Consider the following 23,181-nt stretch of genomic DNA (forward strand, 5'->3'; position numbering starts at 1 on the left):
TGTTCAGCTTTGGGATTATCACCCTGCTGTGCCTTTTCTAGGGTCTTTGTAAAAAACCTGGAAAACTTTGCCCCAGGAAAACACTGAATATGGTTTTGTGTGCAGAAGGTGGGGGACTTCTGTGTATTTAGGTCAAAAATCAAGTTTCCACTCAAATTATTTTGATTAGAAAATATATCCTGCTATCTTCACTTGTTACATATACTTGATTGTAAAAATGTATTCTTACTAATTGAACAGATTTTCAAAATTATTAAAAGCTTTTCAGAAAGTTCATCCTCACAATTCCAACCTGTTTGGTATCAAAGTTGTGCTGAAGCCTCAAAAAAGTTATTATCTGACTAAATTTCTCTATTCTTCAATCAAATGCAAGTCAGAAGTCTCAGCACAGAACATCTGGGTGAAATTTTACAGTCAGTTTATGCAGAGGTTAAATGAGATCTAAAGATTCATTCTAGATCTAAACCCTATTCATTTCCCTTTAATCTAGCCAGAAACACCAGGAGAATGGCCAGTGCTCCAGTGTTTTGGACTTACCTCTCAAAGTCCAGACTTCAATAAGGGAACATTACAGGTTCTAATAAAAACCACATTGCCTGTAATACCAGGGAAGAGTGCTGGATCACACATTGAGATCAAGGAGAGGCAGGGATAAATTCAGGTTATTGCAAACACTGGATAATATACTTGCATCAGGTTTTGAATTTCTGTTGTGCGACATGATGTTTGACCCCTGTTTTTCTCTAGGTGGCTCTGGTCCCTTTGAAGAGTTCCCTGTAAAGACATAGTTGGTATTCATGGTCCGTTACATCCCAGTTTCCTCAAGCACCCCTGTTTCTCCCACAGTATGCACTGACCTGCCACAACAGGCTCCATCAGCGCAGCGTGTCTCTCAGGCATCAGCTGAACTTCACTTTCCTTTCCACTGCCAAACTTGCACATCAAAGACAGCTGCTTGGCCTTAGCTGTGACCAAATTCTCCAACCAGGACCATGCTGTGTGAGTGTGTGCAGAAAGGGAGGGTCCTTGTCAAGAAGGAGGTCATGCTATTAGCTTAAGGTCTTGCATGTGTTATTCAGGATGCCACTTGCTTTGTTTTACAGAATGTGCCCCCCCACCAAAAGTTTTACTTGTAAGCCATTCTTAATGTTTTCTTACCCCAGGTAGACTGTAACTCCATAGCCCCTGGCCTGATGTATTAGTTTCACTCCCAATTGTGCAAACCACCATCTGGGAAGACACTATACGACAGGTTTGCATCCAGACACTGTATCTGGTCTTATCTTTACAGAGTAAGCTCTTGAGAAAAAAAGGGCTTCTGTCTGTTCTGTATTGTACAATGAACCTGGTGTGATGATTCATAACTGGTCTTCCAAGCACTGCCGCAAGATAGATAGTAAATAATTAGATTTCTGATCTAGGGATCGGAGAGACTGCTTTGGTTTAGTCCAATCTCTGAAGTCATTATATTTGCACTGTCTTCATTCCCCCTTGCCTGAGGTTCTGGCCCATTCTCCCACATCTCTTCTTCATTAGCTGTTCAAAATAATATTAGTCATAGTCATTTTGGAAAAAAAAAAATCCAAGAAAGCAAGTCATCCAATGTGCTTTACATTGTGGCAACACAATTTCATGTTAATTGGATGGCTGTTTGGAAGTGTTGGCATTTTGTGGTTTACAATCAATGAATCTAGTCATTCATCAATGACTCAAGAGATGGATAAGATAAAGACTTGGGGGAATTAATTACCATTCGTGTGGCAGTTCATGGACAGGAAGTATTTTGCTAACTATGAATTCCTGCATGCTAGGTTTGGTGCTACAAGAAAAGATCCTTCCTTTAAAGCTGGTCCCAATATACGTGAGTTACTTATGCCTTATTTACAACATACTTCTAGTCCTGGTTGTTGGGCAATCTTGACTTGCGTTATGAAACAAACCTGTCCTGACAGGGGACATGTCATGCTGCACTTCCCACAAGCATGAGCAGGCAGCGTCTCCTACAGGAATGAGTCTGATTTGACTCCCCTGTAAAAGTGCAAGGAATCAGCCCCACAAAGGTGGCTCAACTATTCAACACTATTATATGGGGAGATTTTCAAAGGGAAAATTTAGACACCCAAGGCCCATTGACTTTATGTGAGATCTGAGCAGTGAAACACATTTAACACTTTCTAAGATCTCTATTTATCTAACCAAACTACTTCCATGGAACAAATTAGAGAACCTGAGCACTTAATAATCTTTAATGCATGCATTCTTGAAACACCAATGCTATTTTACAGAAGGAAACTGGAACATGATGTTTGGCCAATTTTATGTCTATATTCAGACAGTGAAAGACAGTTATTAGTCACCAGATAGAAAAAGGATGAGAATAATAACCTGACCCTAAATAACCTTTTCAAGGTCAAGGAGAATATCTATAACAAGTCAAGAAGTTAAACTTCAGTCTTCCAAGCTGCAGTCTATTGCCCTGTGTAGAGCTTTCCCTTACTCTGTTCAGGATCAGGCTGCAAGACTGTCTTTAAAATTGAAAAGAAAGGAACCAGTCCCTCACTAATTGAACTTAACTGTTTATCTTCCCCAGGGAAAAATGTTTCAGTGCAATGTTGCCTTGAAACTTACCTCTCTACAAATGATTTACAAGGGCCACATCAATTTTCCATCACAGATTCCAAAGCAAGCAGGTTTTAAAGATAAAAATATATTCCTTAATTATGAAAACACATTTTGAAAATACTGATGTCACACATCGCTTTTAATTTGAAGCCCTTTTTTTTTTTTTTCTTGCTTGCTTTTTCTTTTATTTCATTTCACTTTCTGCCCTGAGAATGGGAGTGGTAGCAAGCCAAAAATACAAAAATAAAAATGGAATTTGACTTTCAAGAGGAATTAAAATTGATCAGATTATCTGTATTGCTTAGGCTGATTGGGATGCAACCCCTCTTATTTTTCCTCTAACATTATGAAGCAAACACATTAATGGAGAAAACTACCTTCTGTTTTTAGGACAAAACCCAAGCGTCTCCTATAATCCATAGGTTTTATACAGCAATTTTTATTCATAGATCTTAACTAGGGTTTCAGAAAAGTCAAGTACCATCATTCATACGATACAGATGGAAAACTGTGGCATGAAAAGGTGAACATTGCGATTCATCTTACCTCTCTTCAGGTGTCTAAAAGTGAGATATCTAAATCTGACTTAATTGCCGTAGGTTCATTCCAGATTCAGTGGAGAGAGAGAAGGGAAACTTTTGACCACCATCTATCCCACCTGTTTTAGGACGGGATTAATCACAGTTTTGAATCACCTATCTCCCTTCATTGTCCATAGGAAGAGCCTAGGTGACTTCGACTACATGCCTAATATTTAGTGGCTAAAGGTAGATAAAGTGAATTCTGCTTAAAATAATATTTTAAGGACAGTGGCATAGAAGCCCTGTCTAAAAATTCTTCTATCCCTAAATCCACCGCTCTTAAGAGGCCCAGTTTCTGGGTAAAAGTACTTGATACAGTATACTGAGAGAGCTTAATTATTTACATGGGGATTTTCTGCCTCCAGAAGTGATTTCACATACATACTGCAAACACTATATAGAAATTGCAAAATGCTGTGTATGTCATGGAGAAAAGTTTTCTTGACCTCCAGTATCTCCTGAGTCTTGAAACTTCTTGCAAGCTGTGATACTATAATCTGGGATGTCAGCAGGCAAGGGGCAAAACCCTTCTTGCTGAAATTCCCACCCAGAGAAGATAGATAAGTTCAGTCTGCATCAAAACTGCAGGATTGAACCAGTCTTATTTTAAATTGCCCAGTTGTAACCTCTGTATGCCAACTGCTGAGGTTACTGACTACAGTCCAGACATTTCTTAGCTCCTATGTCACACTAAAACTCAGTTTCCAGAAAGACCCTGGATTACTCCAGAGCCAAAGGTCTTTGCAAACATGCAATAAACAAGTGGCAGTCATGAAGAAACAGGCTGCTAAATGCTGGACTCACTTTACACCCTGGCGATACTTCAGGCAACAGTATAACTGTATGAACAGTACCAGATCTGGAAGCAACACTTATTTATCTGGACCCAAGGTATAAAAGTGCTTAGGTACATAAATGACACAGACTTAGATGAGTAAAAATATACACATTAATTACATGTGTATATCAGATACATGCAACAGTTAAGTTGCCTGAAAGAACTGAAATTAAGACCTAGAGAAATTATGGGAAACAGGTGAATAACTTTGGATACCTTCTAGCATTTTCTGTTGTTAACTATAAAATGGGCTTCTTTCTATCCCAATTTTAAGCTGTCTGTAACCAGTGAGTTTTCTGCCAGATGCCTCAGTTTTCTTTCAGAGTCATAAAATCAGCTAGGTTGGAAAACAATATTTAAGATCATGAAGTCCAACAGTTCCCCAAGGACTGCCAAGTCCACCACTAAACCAAGTCGCTAAGGTCCTCATTTACATGTTTTTTAAACACTTTTAGGGATGGTAACTCCACCACTGCCCTGGACAGCCTGTTCCAATGCCTGAGCACCCTCCCTGTGAACAAATTGTTCCTAATATCCAGACTAAACCTCCCCTGGTGCAGCATGAAGCCGTTTCCTCCTGTCCTATCAATTGTTACTTGGCAGAAGAGGCTGACCCCCACCTCACTACAATCTCCTTTCCGGTAGTTTTAGAGAGGGATAAGGTCCCCCCTGAGCCTTCTCTTCTCCAGACTAACCCCCCAGGTCACTCAGCCGTTTCTCACCACACTTGTGCTGTAGGCTCTGTACCAGCTCTGTTGCCATAGACCTGTATATGTAGTAATTCTTCTCTTTGTCATTCCTCCTTACATCTCATTTTGCACCAGACCTCTGCTAATACCTCTGCCTTCCTGGCACAGCAATAAGCAACAATTCTGGCATGGGAGAGAGACTGGACATTATGCATTACAGGTCTTGCCCAGGGGTTGCTTGCGTGCTTTCATTGAAGAATCACTTGGTAAAACTTGGTAAAATACAGGAAAAGAATCCACACAGGAGTAAGAACAACATTAAACTTCTCATACCTAACTCACTGCTTACTGTATAGGGGGTGCTGCTGAATCACCACTCCAAGAGCTGGGTTTGGACTCAGTGTGAGAACATTTTGATCTTTTGTGAATGTCAGACCAAACACACAAGGAAGAATCTTGGAAAACCTTAACAAGCAAATGAAATCTGTAAGGCGTGCACCTCAGTTATCATTTATTCATCAGGCAGAAAAATGTCCTATATGTTCCCTTTCCCCCAAATGTTTCTCTGAAAGAACAGCAAAACACGCCTTCCATTTTTAAAAGAAATGCCCATGTAACCATAACTACAAGTTCGTCAATAGAAAAATACATAATAAATGGCTTGCTATTTCGACTCTTTTGTGAGACAGTTCATTAGAAACTTCATTTGTCTACATGGATTGCACTTATTCAGCTATATTCTAATAAAATGCACATTGCTTCCAATAAAGGGAATGCATTTGCTATTGATGTGCTATAAACTACTATACAGAGAGGTGTTATTATATCCTAGTGTAATAACAAGCCAATTATAATGATCAGCAAAACCTTTACAATAAAGTCAATGCACAAGGAGTGATTATCATAATGCATTCTAACTGTTCAGTACCATAAATGCTTTGCAATTAATTGTGGAGAGTATCTATAAATGTATTATTAATGCTGTATAAAAACCCATTGACAAGCAACCTTTACATTAAAAAAGATACTAGGAATGTAATGTGTCCCTGAGTTCACCTAGGAGGTTGAGCTGTATTTACAAAGACAGATTTTTTTTATAGGATTGCATTTTTTGTTTCCTCTGCTCTCCTTCCCACCCTTACTTTTCCAATTTTTGCCCTATTATTAAAAAACCTCCAAATATCACTCTGCAGTGTGACAACCCTCGATCATCCACCTTACTTGATTTTTGATCCTGTATACATCATTTTGGGCACAGCTACAGGCTTTCACTAATGTCTTAACCCCATGACACTGACAGCCTTAGCCCTATGACACTGACAGCCTGACATGCATGAAAGCCAAAGGCACTAGCCGCAAGAAATAAGCAAATAAAAGCATATCACAACACAGGCAGGCAAGACAGGAAGGGTGAGAAGCAGAAGGGGAGTGAAGTTACGTAGCTGATCAAACGTCGCATGGTAGCAGAGAACAGAATGGATACTGAAACCTCAAGGCAATGAGCTCCCCAACCTCTCCCCAGGCTTTGCTCTATACTTTCCTCCTTCTTGTCAGTAAACTATTAGGTTACAGATGCTTTATGAAAAATGTTTGTGGTTTTTTTTTTTTTCCCTTTACTACTTGATTTCAAAAGGTTGTCCTTAGGACATATGCTAGAACGCAATGTCCTGTGGATCTTTTCCAGTTCCTATTGATAGGCACACTTCCATCAATTTCAACCACAATGGAAAGGGCAGATGTGAATAAAAGTTTGATGTCACTTACATTCTTTCAGCAGGGGAGGAATGGAGCATATCAGCCTTCAACAGAGTCATCCAATATAAAACACTACACATAAGGATCTGTTGGAGACTTTTTTCTCCCCCAGAATTAAGTTTTACCAGACAGTGGAGAGCACAAATGGAGTCATCCAAGGCCACTTTGAATTATTCGATTCATTTTCATGCTGGTACATTCTGTCTGCTTGAAAATACAGCTTTGTAAGGACAACAGGATGTCAGCTGTCAGTAGGGATATGCAATCCTGAATTTCCACAATAAACCAGGAGATTTTAATTTCCTAATGCCTGTAATCAGGACCACAACAAGACACAGCTAGAAGGAGATTTTTGTGAGTACTAAATTGCTCTTTCTAAATCAGGTTTGTCTTAGGGCTGAAGTAAAAACATTATTGATTTTAACAGATTTTCGGACCTGGAATAAAATCCAATGGACTGATTCCCTTTGGACCCAGTGGGTTTGGGCATTGCTGTAGAAGGGTCCATCACACACAATGGGGTCTAAAGCTCATCCCTGCTTTTCAAAGACCTGATCTGAACTGAGAGAAAGGAAGAGTGTCCGAATCTGGCTGAGTTTCTTGATTCTGCCCTGGAGTTGATGTGTCCCTATTTACATGGGAAGAGAAGCAGGACATATAGGCCAGAAAGGGCCAGAATGATGCTCAAGACTGTGGGATATCTAAGACGGCCTTCATGGTCTTAGGTGCAGCTCACAACTAGACAGGCAGAGAGGAGAATACCCTTGGAGGCACTGACATATCTCCCTCCCAATACTACAGCACTTCCAACAGTCACTCCTCAGAAACCCAGCCTGTCAATAACACAGATTTTTTGTTGCTCCTCACACTTCTGCAGCCTCTGATGCAAGAAAGCTGCCTTCCGGTTTAATATCAAGCGCTTTTTGTTAGGTTCTGGATTTCAGTTTTTTCCCTTTCACTCATGAACTCCTCTCCTAGTTGGCATTTTTAATGAATATTAAAGATATAATTTTTAATCAATTATTCCTTCTTTTTACCCTCACACTGAGATGCTGCAACTCAGCACCAGTCTGTTGTTTAATATTGGATATGTAAGCAATAAACAAAAGATATTTAGATTTTTGGCTGGGGTTGTTTTAAATAACTTTTTTATTCATTTTTCATTCTTCCTGCAAGAATTGTAAAAAAAAAAAAAAAAAAACAAACCAGTGGATTAATGATGTTTGGGGCAAATATTAGGATGAGGAGATATATGAGACTTGGGAGGAGGATCTGGCATGGAGCTGGAAATCTCCTTTCAAACAACAAGGGAAGATGAAGGGGGAGAGAGATGTTGTGGGCACAGAGGAAAAGAAAGAAGAATATAAGGCCCAGAGCGTGGGCTAGAGCCTCATTTCTCCAGAGTTCTTGAGTTCAGGATCTCCTTACATATCCTTAACTCCCTTCTTCACACCTTCCATAATCTGAAGGTCTGAGCAACTCTACTCTTTCCACTTCCAAAGAAGAAGGAAATAATTCCATCTGGCATTGTTATGCCAGTGTGAAGCCAAACTAAGCTGAAGGGAACTAGTCTTGCTTAATTGTGGCACCTAAACAGGCCTGGATCTGGTTAGTTCCTGGACAGGAAGCTTCCTGAGAGATTTTGGCCATCTGCACAAGACACAGAGTTCTGATCAGTTAAATGGAAAACAGCTAAATGCCAAATAGTTACTGGGACCATGGGCTGTGTTTGTCACAGTAAACCCTGCCAGCTATAGCAGAGAGCTAGTGAAAGTTAGAAATTACCTGGATGAAATAAGACTTTAGTCCCAAAGGAAAATAAGGCTTAGAAATTGAGGAGAGGCCATTCCAGCCCTATCATCATTGCTGAACTGATGGAAGGGAATAAAAAAGAAAAGATCATAGAGCATGAGCAAGGCACCACTTTTTCGCTGTTTACTGTAAATAAGTGCTTGGACTCTGAAGCTGGAATAAACCATAACCAAGCAGATAATTTCAGAGCCTGCACACTGAGTAATGGGTAGAGAAACAATGCAACTCAGCTGAAATATGAAGTCCAAACTTTCCAGCTGCTGCTATCATACCCTCCAAACAGCAGACAAAAAAAAGACACAATGCACATGCCTTCCCCCAAACATGCACAACAAAATCTGCTTGAAAGCACAAACACAGGCAGAAGTGTTGGTAGATTTGTGATGTCTGTCATGTAGAAAACACTACAATGTGATGAACTGCAGACCCTCCTGGAAATCTCTCAACACCATCTCTGCACCCTTTCAACTCTAAACCGCTTTGGACTTTGCTTTTTCACATTCTTTAGTTTAGGGACCTTCTGTATCTCTTCCATAAAATGCAAGAGGGCCCCAAACCCACTATGAAGTGTTTCTTGGTAGAGATATTAACACTGGGCCAAGGTAGCACACTGTGCATCTTTGCATGCCTTCCTTTATGGACCTTGTTCTCTCCTTTGAGAGGAATGTGGGAGCAATGGAGCATCTAAGCATTACTAACGGAGTGCAAGTAGAGCAGCAGGAGAGTCTTTTCCTTTTAAAAAATGTTTCTCCCTGTACAACCTAGTGGGACCTCGGGGCTGTGTTTATCATGGGTTAACCCTGACAGCTGCAGAGAGAGTTGTCTAGTGAGAGCTAGAGATATTGTGGATAAAATAAGAAATGGCTCCAAACTTTTGCCCCAAACCACAAAACAGGCTTGCAATCTCTCCCTACGTTTGCAAAACTTCAAGTCACTGATATCTTCAGACTATTTTTAGAGCTGAATATGAGACCAGGAACCAAGAAAAATCTTGAATAGAATGCAAATAATAAAGTTCTCAGGTTAATTGAGATTGGGCATGTTCAGAATTTAATGTGGAGCTATAATTTACAACCCTAAAAACATACTGGACTACCTAATCTGCAGCAAAGTAGCTTCTGTATCTTCAAGCTAAAATTTGAACAAAACAAAGGCCAATGAGAGTTTTTAAGATACCCTTAATAGAGCTAGAGTTACACTCTGACTTTTCAGAACGAAATACAGATTTGTTGCCTTTATATCACATTCTATCAATTCCATCACTGCTAAAGTCTCTATAAAATGTCAAAGGACTCTGACCTTCTGATTGGGTATTTGAAGATTCATGAAGCATTTTGTAGTAGGAATACCCCTATATAACATTTTGTAGCTTGACTATACACACACGCATACAAACAGGAACATAAAATGCAAAATTTTCCCATTAATTTAGGCTGTTTCTCTAGAGAAATGTACTGAGGATACATTCATTTCTAGTTCCTGTGAGATTAGGCAAATGTAAATAATGCCAGTTTTTATTGAAAAGGATTGCATGCTTTGTCTTGTTCTTAGTCCAATATGGGGATTAACAAACAAAATAATAAAACCAGCACAACTAATAAGGGGCAGTCAGCATTTCCATTTTGTTGTGTTGAGTGTGATTTGTGCCAAGCAACATTTTGAATTCTTCCTAAACCTGATAGTCTAAATTCTCGCTCGCACACACTAAATGCTAATATACCCATTTTCAGTTCAGCTGAGAATAAAGACACATGAAAGGTTAAAGACCAACAAAATCCAGACTCCAGAACAACAGGAAAAAATGGAATCTTATTGAAGGAGAGAGTTAAAAAAAAAAAAAAAGGAGAACTTGCTGGAAATTTTGAAGTTTTGCATTTTGGCAAAATGCAGGTATTTGCTCCTATACAAACCACAATCTCGCTTCCTCAAGAATATTGCTCACCATTTCCAATAAAAGCCTCCTTGTAAAGTACGGATTGAAAAAAGGCTACATTCATTACATTCTTTCTTTAATACCTTAACCTCACACCAAAATTACCCATAAGTCAGAAGATAGTATTCTAGGTGTATTCAGGCTGTATTCAGGTATTCTTGTGCTATGCGGAAGAGCCGCTTCATCTTCCAAGCCCTATTCTTCCCTCACATCGCATCCTAATATAAGGATGGGGTATAATAAGCTACAACTTAAGTTTCTTTGTTGTTGAAGCTGACCTTTATCTTCCAGCCCTAATGAAGTCTTTTGATGTGTTCCTAATATACACAGCCTCCTTTTTAGCATTCTGTTTGCCGTGCCTGCTTTAACCGGTGGGCTCACGAAGAACGTAAGTTTTCATACAATGCTTCCCTTGGGTGCCAATTGTTCTTTTCTCCCATAGTTGCCCTTGAGTCATACCAACCTGAAACATCACCAGCCCAGAAGCATCTAGTCATTGGGGAATTAGGACAACATGCCTTTCACGTCAATGATGAGTGCACCCGCTTGACTACTGCATTGTGATCACCACCAGTAGGTGCAATATGGGATGAGGAAAGATGATGGTTCTTTGTATTGTGGAGATAATTAGCTAAAATACAATGGCAAAGGGACTGCTGGTGTGATGGATATTGTGGAATCAAACCACCACCGGAATCCTTTGCGGTTCAAACCACCTCTCCTGAAAGCAGCTGCTCTTAGCAAAAGAGGTTGAAAACCCTTCCCAGAAAGCCAGGCATGTGTTCTCCATTAGTGATTTGCATTTTTTTTTTTTTTTCCAAAAAGAGTGATTGGGAGCTATATACCCTGTAGGCGCACTGAACAAATTGGCCAGCCTAATTATTATTTTTTGGTATGTCTAATTAAATAGACAAAAGGCCCTCCCTTCACTCTCCCTGTCGGCACGAGCTTCACTGGAATGTGCATAATGTCCCCTCATTTACCCAGGCAGCTGAGCTTTTCCTTTTTCCCCTAGGAGACTGGCATTGACAACTGCTCATGGCTTACCCGCTCCTACTCAGACACAGAGCCAGATCGTCAGAGAGGAAGGGGAAAAGGGTAAACTGACCTGGTTCTGTTAAAAACCACCAATGATGCTGCACGATGTGAGATGCGTTCGCTGTGACTTAGACATGTGCCATGGCCCTTGATAGCAGAACTTGCCATTGCAGAGCCCATCAAATACTTTCTGCCCACTGTTGGCCAAATTCCCTCGAATCTACTTTACGGAAACACTAAAAGTGCAATATTTATCTTTGAGCTTTCTGGCAGTTTTCCAGTACTCAGCTCTTCTCCTGCTCTGCAATTACACAGCACCACATCCCTTCCTCGCAGAGTCTGTGTCATCCTGCTGGTTTCACCACTCCGTAACACCAGCCCTTTAACTACAAGCTACGTACAAAGTCTTCCAATGACTTGAGTCATTGGAGAGTTTCAGCCTCACACTGATGCAGTCAGAGCCTCTGGAATCCAAAGCTTTCAACTGAAAAAAGAACATAATTTCAGTGCCCTTTGTGTGTGAGGCATTTTACTCCTTTAAGTACTTGTTGCTGGAGATTTCCACTAATGCCAGCATATAGACAGTTGTCCTATAAATGAGGAAGAGTTTACGTCTGTGGTGGAAATTAAAGAGTTTTCACACATCTAAGAGCCACCTCATTACTAGATGACAAAATCTACTCCTACGTTTACAAGATACATAAACCTCAGGTTTTTACTGCATATATGGTTAAAAGTCTCTCTTTTACTTCCCAGAAGATAAGGATAGAGAGTAAGGAAACACCACACCATTATATATGTGTGTGCATATGTATATATATACAAATATATATAAATGTATAGATACAAGAAAAAAAAAGACAAGAATATCCAGAATAATGGGCCATTTCACACTTTTTCAGTGAGCTCTGTTTTTGGCCTGACAAACAGGCCCCTGTTAGAAGAGTACAGTGAAGTATCACCACATCAGTTCTGGCAGAAAGCCTTTTACAGGAAACATCTTATCTCTGGTGATCTATTGAACAGTCACTTAGCAAAGCCTTCCAAATCCACTGTGCAGGATGGAAAAGCAAAAGACCAGCTCCTGATTTCAGCTACACCTGTGCAAATCCTGAATAACTCCCTGGGAATGAGAGAAGTCTTCAGTTTCCACAACAGGTTTATCCAGATAAGCTGATACAGGTGCAGAAAACCGTTACCTCAGAATTTGCTTTTTCCAAAAGCAGAGGTGCTTCAGCCCAAGCAGAAGCAACACAATCAGAGAAAACGTATCTGCTTCATCCTAACAAAATTAAACATTTCTGCAGCTCAGTCCAACATGGGTCAGAAAAACCCACATTGCCGTACTGCTGTTAAACTTTGTTAAATCAGGGCCTGATGCTTCACTTCTTAACGAGGCAGATATTTGTTTCCCAGGCAATTGCTGGCACCTGTCTGCCTTTTAAAATCAAATAATAATTGAATATGAGGAAAGTGAGACGAAGTGAAGGAGATTTAATAAAGAGAATCTTTGCTGCAGAGGGAATTTCTTTGGCAGTGATTACGTTACTAATTGATCAGCACATTGCCTGAGAGAAGCCAGAGACAACAATTATACTTAGCACAACGGCTGAAAGCAATGCAGTCAACTACCTCCTCGGCTTTCGCTGTCCGCTGGTTTCACCTGGATCGGTCTGTTCATCTGTAAGAAAAAGCAAAGAGAGACACATAATTAATGGTTGAATCAAGCATTCATATACTGAGGGTTGTTTTGTTTTGTTCTTTTTTTTCTACCATGCATCATAGTTAGCAATAGAATTTGCACCATGACAGGGGAAAAAAACAGTAAACAAGGTAGTAACCACCGAGTACAGGCTGCTTCTTGGTCTGAAGTAAATCAGTGTCACCTCGTTTACCTGACAGGGGCTCTGTTGAATCATGCTGGGAGAGAGACCTCAGTGATTTCACACAGGTCATGAAATTTTAAACATAATTTTTTAAATTTCTAATAGTTTCCTCTGGAAATATTACTGTATCAGAACAGAAATGCTTTGTCCGGGTGTTGGAACCAGTGAAACGTTGATTGCAAAGATTTCTTGAGGTTGGCATGATGAACAGAAAATGGAAAAGTGAATTCCACCTCCACTGTTAGCTCATTAGGATAGTCACCTGTAAAACAGCAGACTCCGTTTCATACTTGGTGAATGGGATTTGGATCTGATTTGTCCACATACTGCAGGAGTGCTAGTGAGATTTTTTTTTATCTGGAGAGGGTAGGATATGAGTCAAAACTTCTGATGTTTTGTCAAAAAATCTTTTTCCTTTCTTACATCAGGACAAAAGCAAGTACCAGTGCCTTGCCATTGTGATGTGAATAGGATTTCTGTTCTTTAACTTATCTCTCTCTCACTCAACAAAAGCATTGGGGACCATAATTTTCCCCAGAGCTGCTCACTCCTAGGAGAGAGGGCAACAGATGTCCATAATCTTCTTCACTGATAGTGCCTAACATGATGTGAGTATCTAATGAACAGGGGTCAGGATATACCTCTACTGTTAGTAGCTGGAGATGCAGACTGGATCAGAACCAGCTGAGATTTTTGAGATTTTCATCTGCAAGCCTTCCCTCCCTCTTCCTACATGTCACTTAGAGCAATCCATGCACTGTGTAACAGACTGTACAAAATATCTTTCTGTGTGTGACCACCTATGAGTGACATGAATTTATCACTTAGATTTAGCAGCCAAGGAAAGTGCAAACAGGCATCACAAGGAGCAGGAAGTCAGAAGGCACTGGGAGTCTCCTAACATGTTGCTTCCCAATGATGTCAGACCACAGACTGGCTGATGAGTATCACAGAGCACCTTCAGGTTGATACTGTCCCCCCCTTATTTGTTGCTATCCCTGGTACCCTTCGTGGGTAGCAAGGCTGGTAGGTTTAGAGTTTCCTTTTTTGTAATTTCTTGGGTTTGTTCTTTTTTGGGGTTTTTTTTTTGGGTTTTTAGTTTTTTGTTTTTTTTTTTTTTAAAGCAGTTAATAGTAGTTTAGATTTATTTTAATTGCTCTGCACACATATTTAGCAATAAAAGTTGTCATGCTGGCTGACAAGTAGGTTAAGACGATGGAGAACCTAATAGATCTTGCTGCATTGCTGTCTCAAGAGGAAAATGTACTTAACCATAAACTGACTACAGTTCGACTCACACTTGGGAGAGAAGGATCAATGGTTCCAGACGCTACTGAGCAATTTCTGCTCCCCTGTATGCCTGTATCATCCAACAAACTCCAGACAGATGAAGTGTTAAAATCAACAAAGAATCTGGTACTGGGTAAACCTTGCATCAGCCACTGCTTCTGTGACTGTAAAGACCTGTCGCTCACACGCTTATTACAGTACATTACCAGGACCAGAGGTGATATACTTAAAGGCAGCAGGATGGACATCCTGTCAAAGGGCTCCTGTAACCACATGCGAGCAGCTAGCTTTTACAGGCATTTAAAGATCCAACATCATGCAGGTGAAGAGGGTAATTTATGTCATGTCCAAATGTCTAAAAGGTGTAATTTTAAGGCACTTTTAAGCTTGGTGTCTGAGATGGCAAGGATGAGTGGTCTTCTGTAATGGCTATTTCTCTCCACTGGTCATAAAAGTAGTCTATGCAGTTAGAGTTAGGTGACGTAAACCCCATCTTGTTTCTCATATTCAGGATAGTGAAGCCAAACTACCCAGTTAGTGTGCTTTAACTTCTGCCAGCTACTCAATCACTGCATTTGATTTGCATTTACAGCAGGTTGGTATTAACGCCATTTATTTACCAAGGACTGACTTGATACTTGTTCACTTTTGGAGCTGCACTTACACTGTATATCATGGGTTCCTATGGTGGACAAAATGGCTAATCTAACTCCACTGGCCAGAGAAGGGTGGGCAGAGGTCCCTGGTACCCGCTCCAAGAGAGTTGAAACCCCAAACCTAAGCAGTCACTAAGAGCAGCCAAGAATTTATAGGAGGTATGCTGCATACAGCCCTGACAGGCAATGCCTGGAATCCAAAACGGGTACAGCTTTGCAATGCAGAACACTCCATAAATCTACCAATGTACATACTGATCAGAAGCTTGCTAAAGACCATGAAAATCCACACTGAATTTCAGTATACTTTAGATTCAGTCTTTATTGAAACTAAACAGAGCCCTTCCTACATGTAGAGTTGCATGTGGTCAGTTTGCAAAAGGCAGAGAAAATCATCAGACCCATTAGCAAAACATTTGCTTGAGTGTCTTTTAGGGTTTCTTTTGTCTTTCTATCTGAGATTTGGAAATGAGAAAAAGTAGATGATTCCCAAGAAAAGGTAAAAAAGAGAGCGTGAATGGGCATCTAATAAAGAAAGAAAAACCTGGGGAAATTAATAAGTAAAAGGCTAGTGTAATTTAATGTACACTATGATTTATACACTTGACAATTTCTTTATAGACCAAAGAGAAAATGCTGCCTGCACGGACCCCATAATAAAAATTGAGATCATCTTGACATGAAAGACACCAGCTATAGGAAGAAACACTGAGAGGAAAATAATTATGTTTCCTCTCTTCATCTATGGAACAATTTTTTATTTATTTATTTTTTAAACATAGACATTCTGGGAGCAACTAGGTGTCACAGGGAGCAGAAAAAGACTAAGTGCGAAAATAAAATGGCAGAATGATGTACCTTCCCCAGTCTGTGGAAATGCCTTTTTAGGGAGAAAGGAATTTAGGGGTTCAGGCTCACTGCTAGGAATTGTCATGGGTTTAGTACTTGTCCTGTCTTGATGGACTCTGAGACTGTGATAGGAGGAATAAGATTTGCCAGTCATCAAATAGGATTAATACCATGGGTATCTGCATGAGATCACTGGAACTACAGACACAGCTGTGAGGTTTTATTCATCCCTATCACTAGAAGTCTTCAAAAGAGATTTGGCAACATGAGGAAAGACCTTGGTAGGCTGATCCAGCATTGAACTGATAGACAGACTGGATGTATTTGGTTAGGCTCTTCTCTAGGGTGTGCTATACCTCTGTCCGTTGCAATGGTCATTCTTTCCTCTGCCCACGGGTGGTCTTTGTGCTCTCCTTTGAAATATGATCATGATTCCTTGTTCTATATTTTCCCTGTTGGGCTGCCACATTGAGAAAAGTATACTGATTTACCATTGGTTAACCCAGAAAGAGTTTATCTCCTCCCTCCTATTATCTAAAACCTGACTAAAATTGTTTATTCTCTATATATACTACGAAGATTCCTGATACCATGGTACCAGAGTGCTTAATAGTCATAAACCTATTGTAAATCAGGACAACATATTTATCCTCATTCATGATTCAGAATCCAAACCAGCCACAGATTTACTCTGAAGTGCCTCACTCAACAGTGATGCCATAACAAAGGTGTGATGAGGACAATGGAAGCACAAAGATATTTAGGCAAGAGACAAAAAAAAATAAATAAAGAATTAAGTTGGGTTTCTGGTTACTTATGAAAGATCTAATTTTTAAAGAAGTGGCAAGTGAATGGCAAACCAGAGTTTCACTCACCGCTGCGTTCCCAGTGTTGCCTCAGGCAAAGCTGGTGTCTGAGATTCCCTGTCTGTATTGGAACTATGGGTACTGCATACCACTACATTTATGAATTGGCCCCATAACAGGAAAAGGGGTTGCCACAAATGCCATGAACAATTTGGTTCTTGGAGGATTTAGGACATCAGGTTCTCATTTTTTTTTGATCCTTTGTACATTCTTCCCTGTTTAAAACCAACTTTACTTTGTGACCTTTGCACACGTGGGACAAGATGATTGTACTTTACACTTCATACCCTTCATTTTGGATTTTCCTACCTTTTGCCTAAAACCAACCCATTCAAATAATGCCAGATGTCATCATCTCACACCAACTTGCCACTTGCCCCACCTACCTCCACCCCAATCCTCCCTGCAAGTAGAAACACGACATCATTTTTCATGTCCAATTACAGCCATTGTGGTGCCACTGTTAAAAGACAGCACAGGTACTCCTGTCAAAAAGGGTTTGAGTTACAAGAAGCAATGAATTACAGCAAGCCCTTTTTCAATTCTCCACAGAAATGAAATGTCAGAGCTTGCCACTGTATTTTTCTCAGCACCATCAGCTACAGGCCACTGCAGGAATTAGACAGGGGACAGACGCTTTTCTGCATCATGATTTTTCTTTTCCTAAGGTTGTCATTTTCTCCCCCAGCAACCTTTTTCTGCTCCCTCTGGCTTTGATATTAATTTAGAGCAGGTAGAAGGATCACCTGGGAAAGAAGAGTAGGAAGCAGAGACAGCTGATTCCTCATTGTCTCCATCTTTCTTCCTCTCACTGTTCCTACTACACTTTCTTGTTTTACTCACTTTTACATTTGTCATTAATATACCTGGTGCTTCTACCCAGGACTAAGGCTGGAGAATGGACAAACACAGAAATAAATAGCAGAAGAAATGAAAAAACAAATAAGGATAGAGACATCCTGAATAGCTTCAAATATGATCTGAGAAAGGAAGAAAAAGTGAGGATGAGACTGATGAAGATCAATGAAATGCCGTTAATGGTTAGGAAGATGATGTCCGAGGCAGAAGAGAACCATGTTGAAGGTAATTTGCTGGTTGCGCTTAAGGAAGCTTAAGGAAGAAGTCACTTCAGAAGAAAAAAATGTTATTCTAGAGCTTGCATGATCTATAACGGCATGGAAGATGACCACATGGATCATCTATCTCATAATAGTCTTTCCACTTCTCATTAGAGGGCTTAAGAAGTTTGAACGCTCTCTAAAAACAGATTAGGAGAGGTGATTAAGGCTTTGTATTAAAAACTGTGAGGAAGGATATTCTGTTGCCCATGTTTCCTGAAGTTCCCAAAGATCCATTCTGGTAGAGTGTAAAAAATAGGTGTTAACCTTAGGGGAGGCCTCTTTCCAGCTCCATATTGCCCTTCTGGATGAGTCTGGATGTATCACTACAACTACATCTGTTTCTTTCTCAGCCTTCTCATCTGCCTTTTTCTCAGCCTTCCTTTCTGTGCAATAAAGATAAAAGTACTCTGAAGGTGGTTGATGAAAAAAAGGTATCTAAATGTTGGAGTTAAACAAACAAGCAAGCAAGCAAGTAAACAAACAAACATACATCCAGTCATTTCTATGTCTGGATTAGGTAGACAGATATAATGTCAAATAACTAACTCTTCTCGTGTACGTCTCTAAATCAATGATGAAACACTTCTGTGACCTCATCAGAAAGAATAAGATGCTGATGTGGTCTAGAAGGTCTTAGCAAATGCTTATTGGGCACTCCTGCATCTTTGAAGATGCTGGCTAGCCTCACAGAAGAAAATCCTATCCCAGATCACCCCCTTCCTAAAGAAATTTCCAGAAAATAGTTACTTATTTCTTCAGTGTGAGAATTTTTCTGTTTAAAGTCTCCCCTCCAAAACACTAAAGAGAAATTTCATTTTACCACTTTTGCCAACTTTCTGGGGGTTTGCCACACACACAATTTTTCTGAAGCCAACACAGCTATTTATATGAGTGGCAGCAGGAACGCGTTTGTAGGATCAGGTCATAACTTTTAAAACAGTAAGTAAAACCTGCTGTGATTGAAGGCCCTAAGGAAATGCAAAGTATATTAGTGTCAAAGTTGGAAAGGCCAAGAAAATCACCTACACACAGAGGCCAAGAAAATCACCTACAATCGAATTGTGTGTGTAATTGCAAAGTTCAAGTAAATCACTCTGTACCTAATTCTGAGCGACATAATTGAATTACAGTGATCTAAACTAGATAGCCATAAGAGTGAATCCAAAGCAATCTCCTCTCTCAGAAGGAAAAAATAAACCAACCCGAAAAGCAAAGTCAGGGCCTCATCTCAGGGAAATTTCTGTGAATGTCACAGAATCAGGAAAGCTGCTTCAACATTATTTTGCTGCACAACCATCCTTCTGCATATTGCAACTGTAAGGCATAGAGCAAAAACCTTCCTCCACAGGAATAGAGGTAAGTGTTGTGGCCATATGAATTACCATGTGATTACACATTAAGCATACATTTGTGTGGGCAGTACAAACTGATACGGTGTTGGATTAATGAAGGAGCAGATAGAGGAAATATTCTAGGACATTTGGTGAAAATCAAGTCTGCTTGCCTTGTGGGAAGCACTCACTAGTAACACATTGCATCTGGAATGACTCTATCCCAAACCCTTTCTGGGTAGCAGACTCTTAATTCTTACCTACCACCCTCTTTTCCTGCCTGATGAGATGTGTGCCATAGACATGTACACAAATAGATGAGAAGACCTGAAATGGGAATGTATGAGATACAAAAAAAAAACAAAAAAAAAAAAAAAAAAAAATCTTGAGGGGTCTGACCTTTACAAATCAGTCAATGCTCTGGTGCCTACCCTGAGAATGATTGCTGCCGGCCATCCCTGAACTCTGAGAGTATTTTCTATATATCATATAAAAGACATTATAATCCATCCATCTAACTATCGATTTATCTCTCCACTTGTCTTGCGTGTATAGATGAACCTTAAATTCAGTTCAGGTTTGTGTGTAGAAGCCTATAGTTTCAAATCCAAAACTTTCTCCCTAGAAAGCAGTTTGGGCTTGAGTTAGAAGAAACAGCTGATTTTTTAATAGCAAAATAAAACCATTCCAGTACAACAAATACTTTGTTTCGTATGTGGGGAAGCTGGGTCTGTAGCAGTCAATGTCATGGTGCCTCTGGTTTTAAATGAAGTGTGGAAGGGTAAAGGGAGACCTCAACTTGTGGCAGGTTTGAGGTCAATAGGAGGAACAAAACACAGGATGCTTGGAACAGCAAAACCTTATTTTCCAAAACAAGAGAAACAGCACTGCTTATAAATACCATTTTCAATTACAAATCTGCGTGTGAAAGAAAAAGCAGGAGATCCCCTTTGAAGCTTTGGGCAGCCACACAGTAAAAATGGTGTTTCACCTGCTAGACCATGCCACCACACACACTGTATGCCCTAAGGTAGTGATACCCTACCCATCCAGATGGGTATTTATTTGCACTCGTGGATCTTGCTTGGTTTGTGCACTTGACCTTTCTTTCTTGGGAAGAAGTGTCTTGCTGGATGCTGACTTTAGTTTAGGAAATGTGTCTGAAGTCCCACACTCCTTACATATTTGAATTGTTCCTGGACATTGACTGTACTTGACATGTAGAGTCCCAGGATTGGCCCACTGGTGATGGTAAGCTATATAAAGGGTCTATTTGTCTGTGTATCCTGGCAGCAGAGTGTAAGTTCTCAAGGGGCACCCTGCTCATTAAAGCCAGTTAGTTGCTGTTACCATGGACAATCACAATGTAAAATTCTGTTCATAAACACATGAAATTCTAATATAAAATTAAGTAAGTCTTTTGCTGTCATTTCCTCCTTTCTTCCCTAATATCAGTAGGGATAAGCTATTCTGCAATCTCACCTCTCTTCTAATTTCCCACTTGAATTTATTTCAAGATAATTTACATTCAATTTTAATATGTGCCCAAACCACCTTTATCTAAAATAGTTCTTCTATATCCTTGGCATTTTCTATTAGCAAACTCTAAACGCACTTAGTAGAAAGAAACCACATTCTATTTTAGGCTAGATATTGTGCTCCCAAACTCTTTCATGGCAGAGCAACACCATAATCCACACATATGAAAGTAGCCACAACCAAGATAGCCTTAACCTGCCCAGCGTGTCTAGTGAATAAGTGTATCTTGGTGACAATGTAGAACTGAAATGAGTCATGTGAGTATGCGCCAAGGTCCCAGACTGGTTTTGCAAGGTGTGCTCAGCTTGGGTGTTTGTGGTTGTAGGTTTACCTATGTCTAGTTAAAATCTTGCTCGCAGACCTTGTATCCGAATTGTCTCACAGTTGCTGTCTGCGTTGGTCTGCTCTGAGGTTCCCTAGCCTTGACTGCAGTTTGGAGTATGCTCAGGAGCTGCCTTGGTGAGGAATTTGGATAAAGGCACAGGTGAAGTACCCTCTGTGTGTGGAGCAACTCAATGTTCTGTGCATGTTGGGCACACTGCACAGAGGCCTCTCCAACATGAATGTGAGTGGGGCAGGCAAGCAGGCCAGAGAGGCAGATGTATTACTCAAGGCATTATAGACATAACCCATACCCCTTCACTTAGAGATGAACAAATGTTCTTGTCTTTTACTTATCCTGAGCCCATGACCTCTGGCTGTTGGCGCTTCCCTGCTGTGCTCTTCATTCTGTAGGCTTTATCACTTCTTCTGAAGCAAGACCCAAATGCCGCCTTTGCCACTAATGGTTGCTTGGCTTGATTCTGCAGACTTCAGGCAAGGCCAAGCTCCATTGACTTCAGTGCTTTGAGTGCAAAAGGAGCTTGGCCACCGTCCATCCAAGAAGATTAGACCTTCTGTGCTTGTGGATTTGTATGCCTGGCCACAAAGATAAGAACCACAGCCAGCCCTTTTACCCATGGAGAAATGCTTTCCACAGCACTGCCATTTAACAAACAACTGAGTAAGCAGTGTAAATTAACTAGCTGCTTTCACCCACTGCCAGAACCATGAAATAAAGGCTCTCTTTGACATAAATGTGCAGATAGCCCCAGGGCTAGAACTGAAGCATAACCTCCCCGGGAGCTGGAATTGGCTATCACAGGGTTAAGGCTGAAAGCAGGTTTTTCCTTGGTACTGGACTATATCCACTATGAGCCAGAAAGTGGTTTTCGCCCCCCCCAAAAATGGTCCTGCTTTCAAGGGTGAAGTGTTCACTGGCTTCCTCCTCCTCATTTCCTTTCTCTCAAGGGTCAAAGTCACCTATGGGATAGTTTGCTTCAGTAATGGATTACCTAGGTCCATTATTGAAGTTCATTCCTCAGTCCTCACCCCAGGTGGACCAGAGTAATCCTATTCCAAGTAAGACATTGTGGCATTTCTGACTCTCAGGGGCTTCCTTCTCAAGTCGTATCCCTATCATTATACACGTGGTATGGTTGTGCTCTCCTTTCACTTCTATTAATGAACAAACACAGTATAACTATTTTAAGATAACCAGAAATAAGTCCCATTTGAACAGAAAAAAGCCCAGCAGCCATGCTACCTTCTACACTCGTTTCTCTAAACTGATTTGAAATAACACCTCAAATTAGATGTGTGAAAGCCTTGCCTAAAGATAAAACCCTTAGCTGTGTACCGGAAGAGGGCTGCAGTTCCAGAAGGAGCTGGCAAAATGAAAATAATGTATAATAATAAAAATCCCCAGAACAAACCAAAACCAAAACAAAACAAGAAAAGACTCAGAGCAAGAGTAAGATTATCTTAATCTTGACAGTGCCCCTTTAAAGAAAATCTTTTGTGAAAAGGCTTACAGCATTAACTTTTTCTTCAGTCCCCTTTCACATCTAGGAAAAACATAGTGGGGGGATTTTAAGCCCAGCCAGCAGCCCAAGTTAGTCCTCTGTTCTTTACAGCAAAATAATAAGCACAAGCAGGAATCTTGCAAGTATTATCATAGCTTTCAGAAAGAGGTGAAAACAAAAAATCTTAGCTTCCCAAACATTTTCTGAGTTGGGAAAAGCATGGAAGGCTTAAAAAAGATCCCCAATCTTTCCAGATTTGAGATTCTCAGAGTCAATGCAATCCCCTATACTAGTTTCTGTCTGTACAGAATCAGGCCCTCCAATGAAATAGGAGCTGTCCCACACCCTCATCTATGTGTAACTGGTATCATCTGGTCCTATGTTTTGACAATTATCTATAACGTAATTGCCAGACTGATGAGTATTGCTGATTAATTATGCCATCCTTCAAAGTTAATCTGGATACTTACAATAAACAAACACCCTGGTTGGGTAACTAGGGTGATTTTCTGTGTCTGTTCCGCACAACAA

At 40.3% G+C, this 23,181-nt stretch overlaps 1 protein-coding gene across 37 annotated transcripts in view; it reads right to left on the minus strand.

Annotated features, from left to right (window-relative positions):
- Positions 1-23,181, minus strand: part of CELF4 (CUGBP Elav-like family member 4) — a 686,780-nt gene that overhangs the window by 267,130 nt on the left and 396,469 nt on the right. For 36 of the 37 annotated variants that reach the window (XM_065663948.1, XM_065663972.1, XM_065663979.1 and 33 more), the window contains exon 3: positions 12,901-12,949. In XM_065663948.1, coding sequence (XP_065520020.1) covers positions 12,901-12,949 — 49 coding nt within the window. Of the gene's footprint in view, positions 1-12,897; positions 12,950-23,181 lie in introns of all 37 variants that reach the window. The other variant, XM_065663980.1, reaches the window with a different exon arrangement.

This window comes from Lathamus discolor, chromosome Z (assembly GCF_037157495.1).
Source record: "Lathamus discolor isolate bLatDis1 chromosome Z, bLatDis1.hap1, whole genome shotgun sequence".
Classification (NCBI taxonomy): domain Eukaryota; kingdom Metazoa; phylum Chordata; class Aves; order Psittaciformes; family Psittacidae; genus Lathamus; species Lathamus discolor.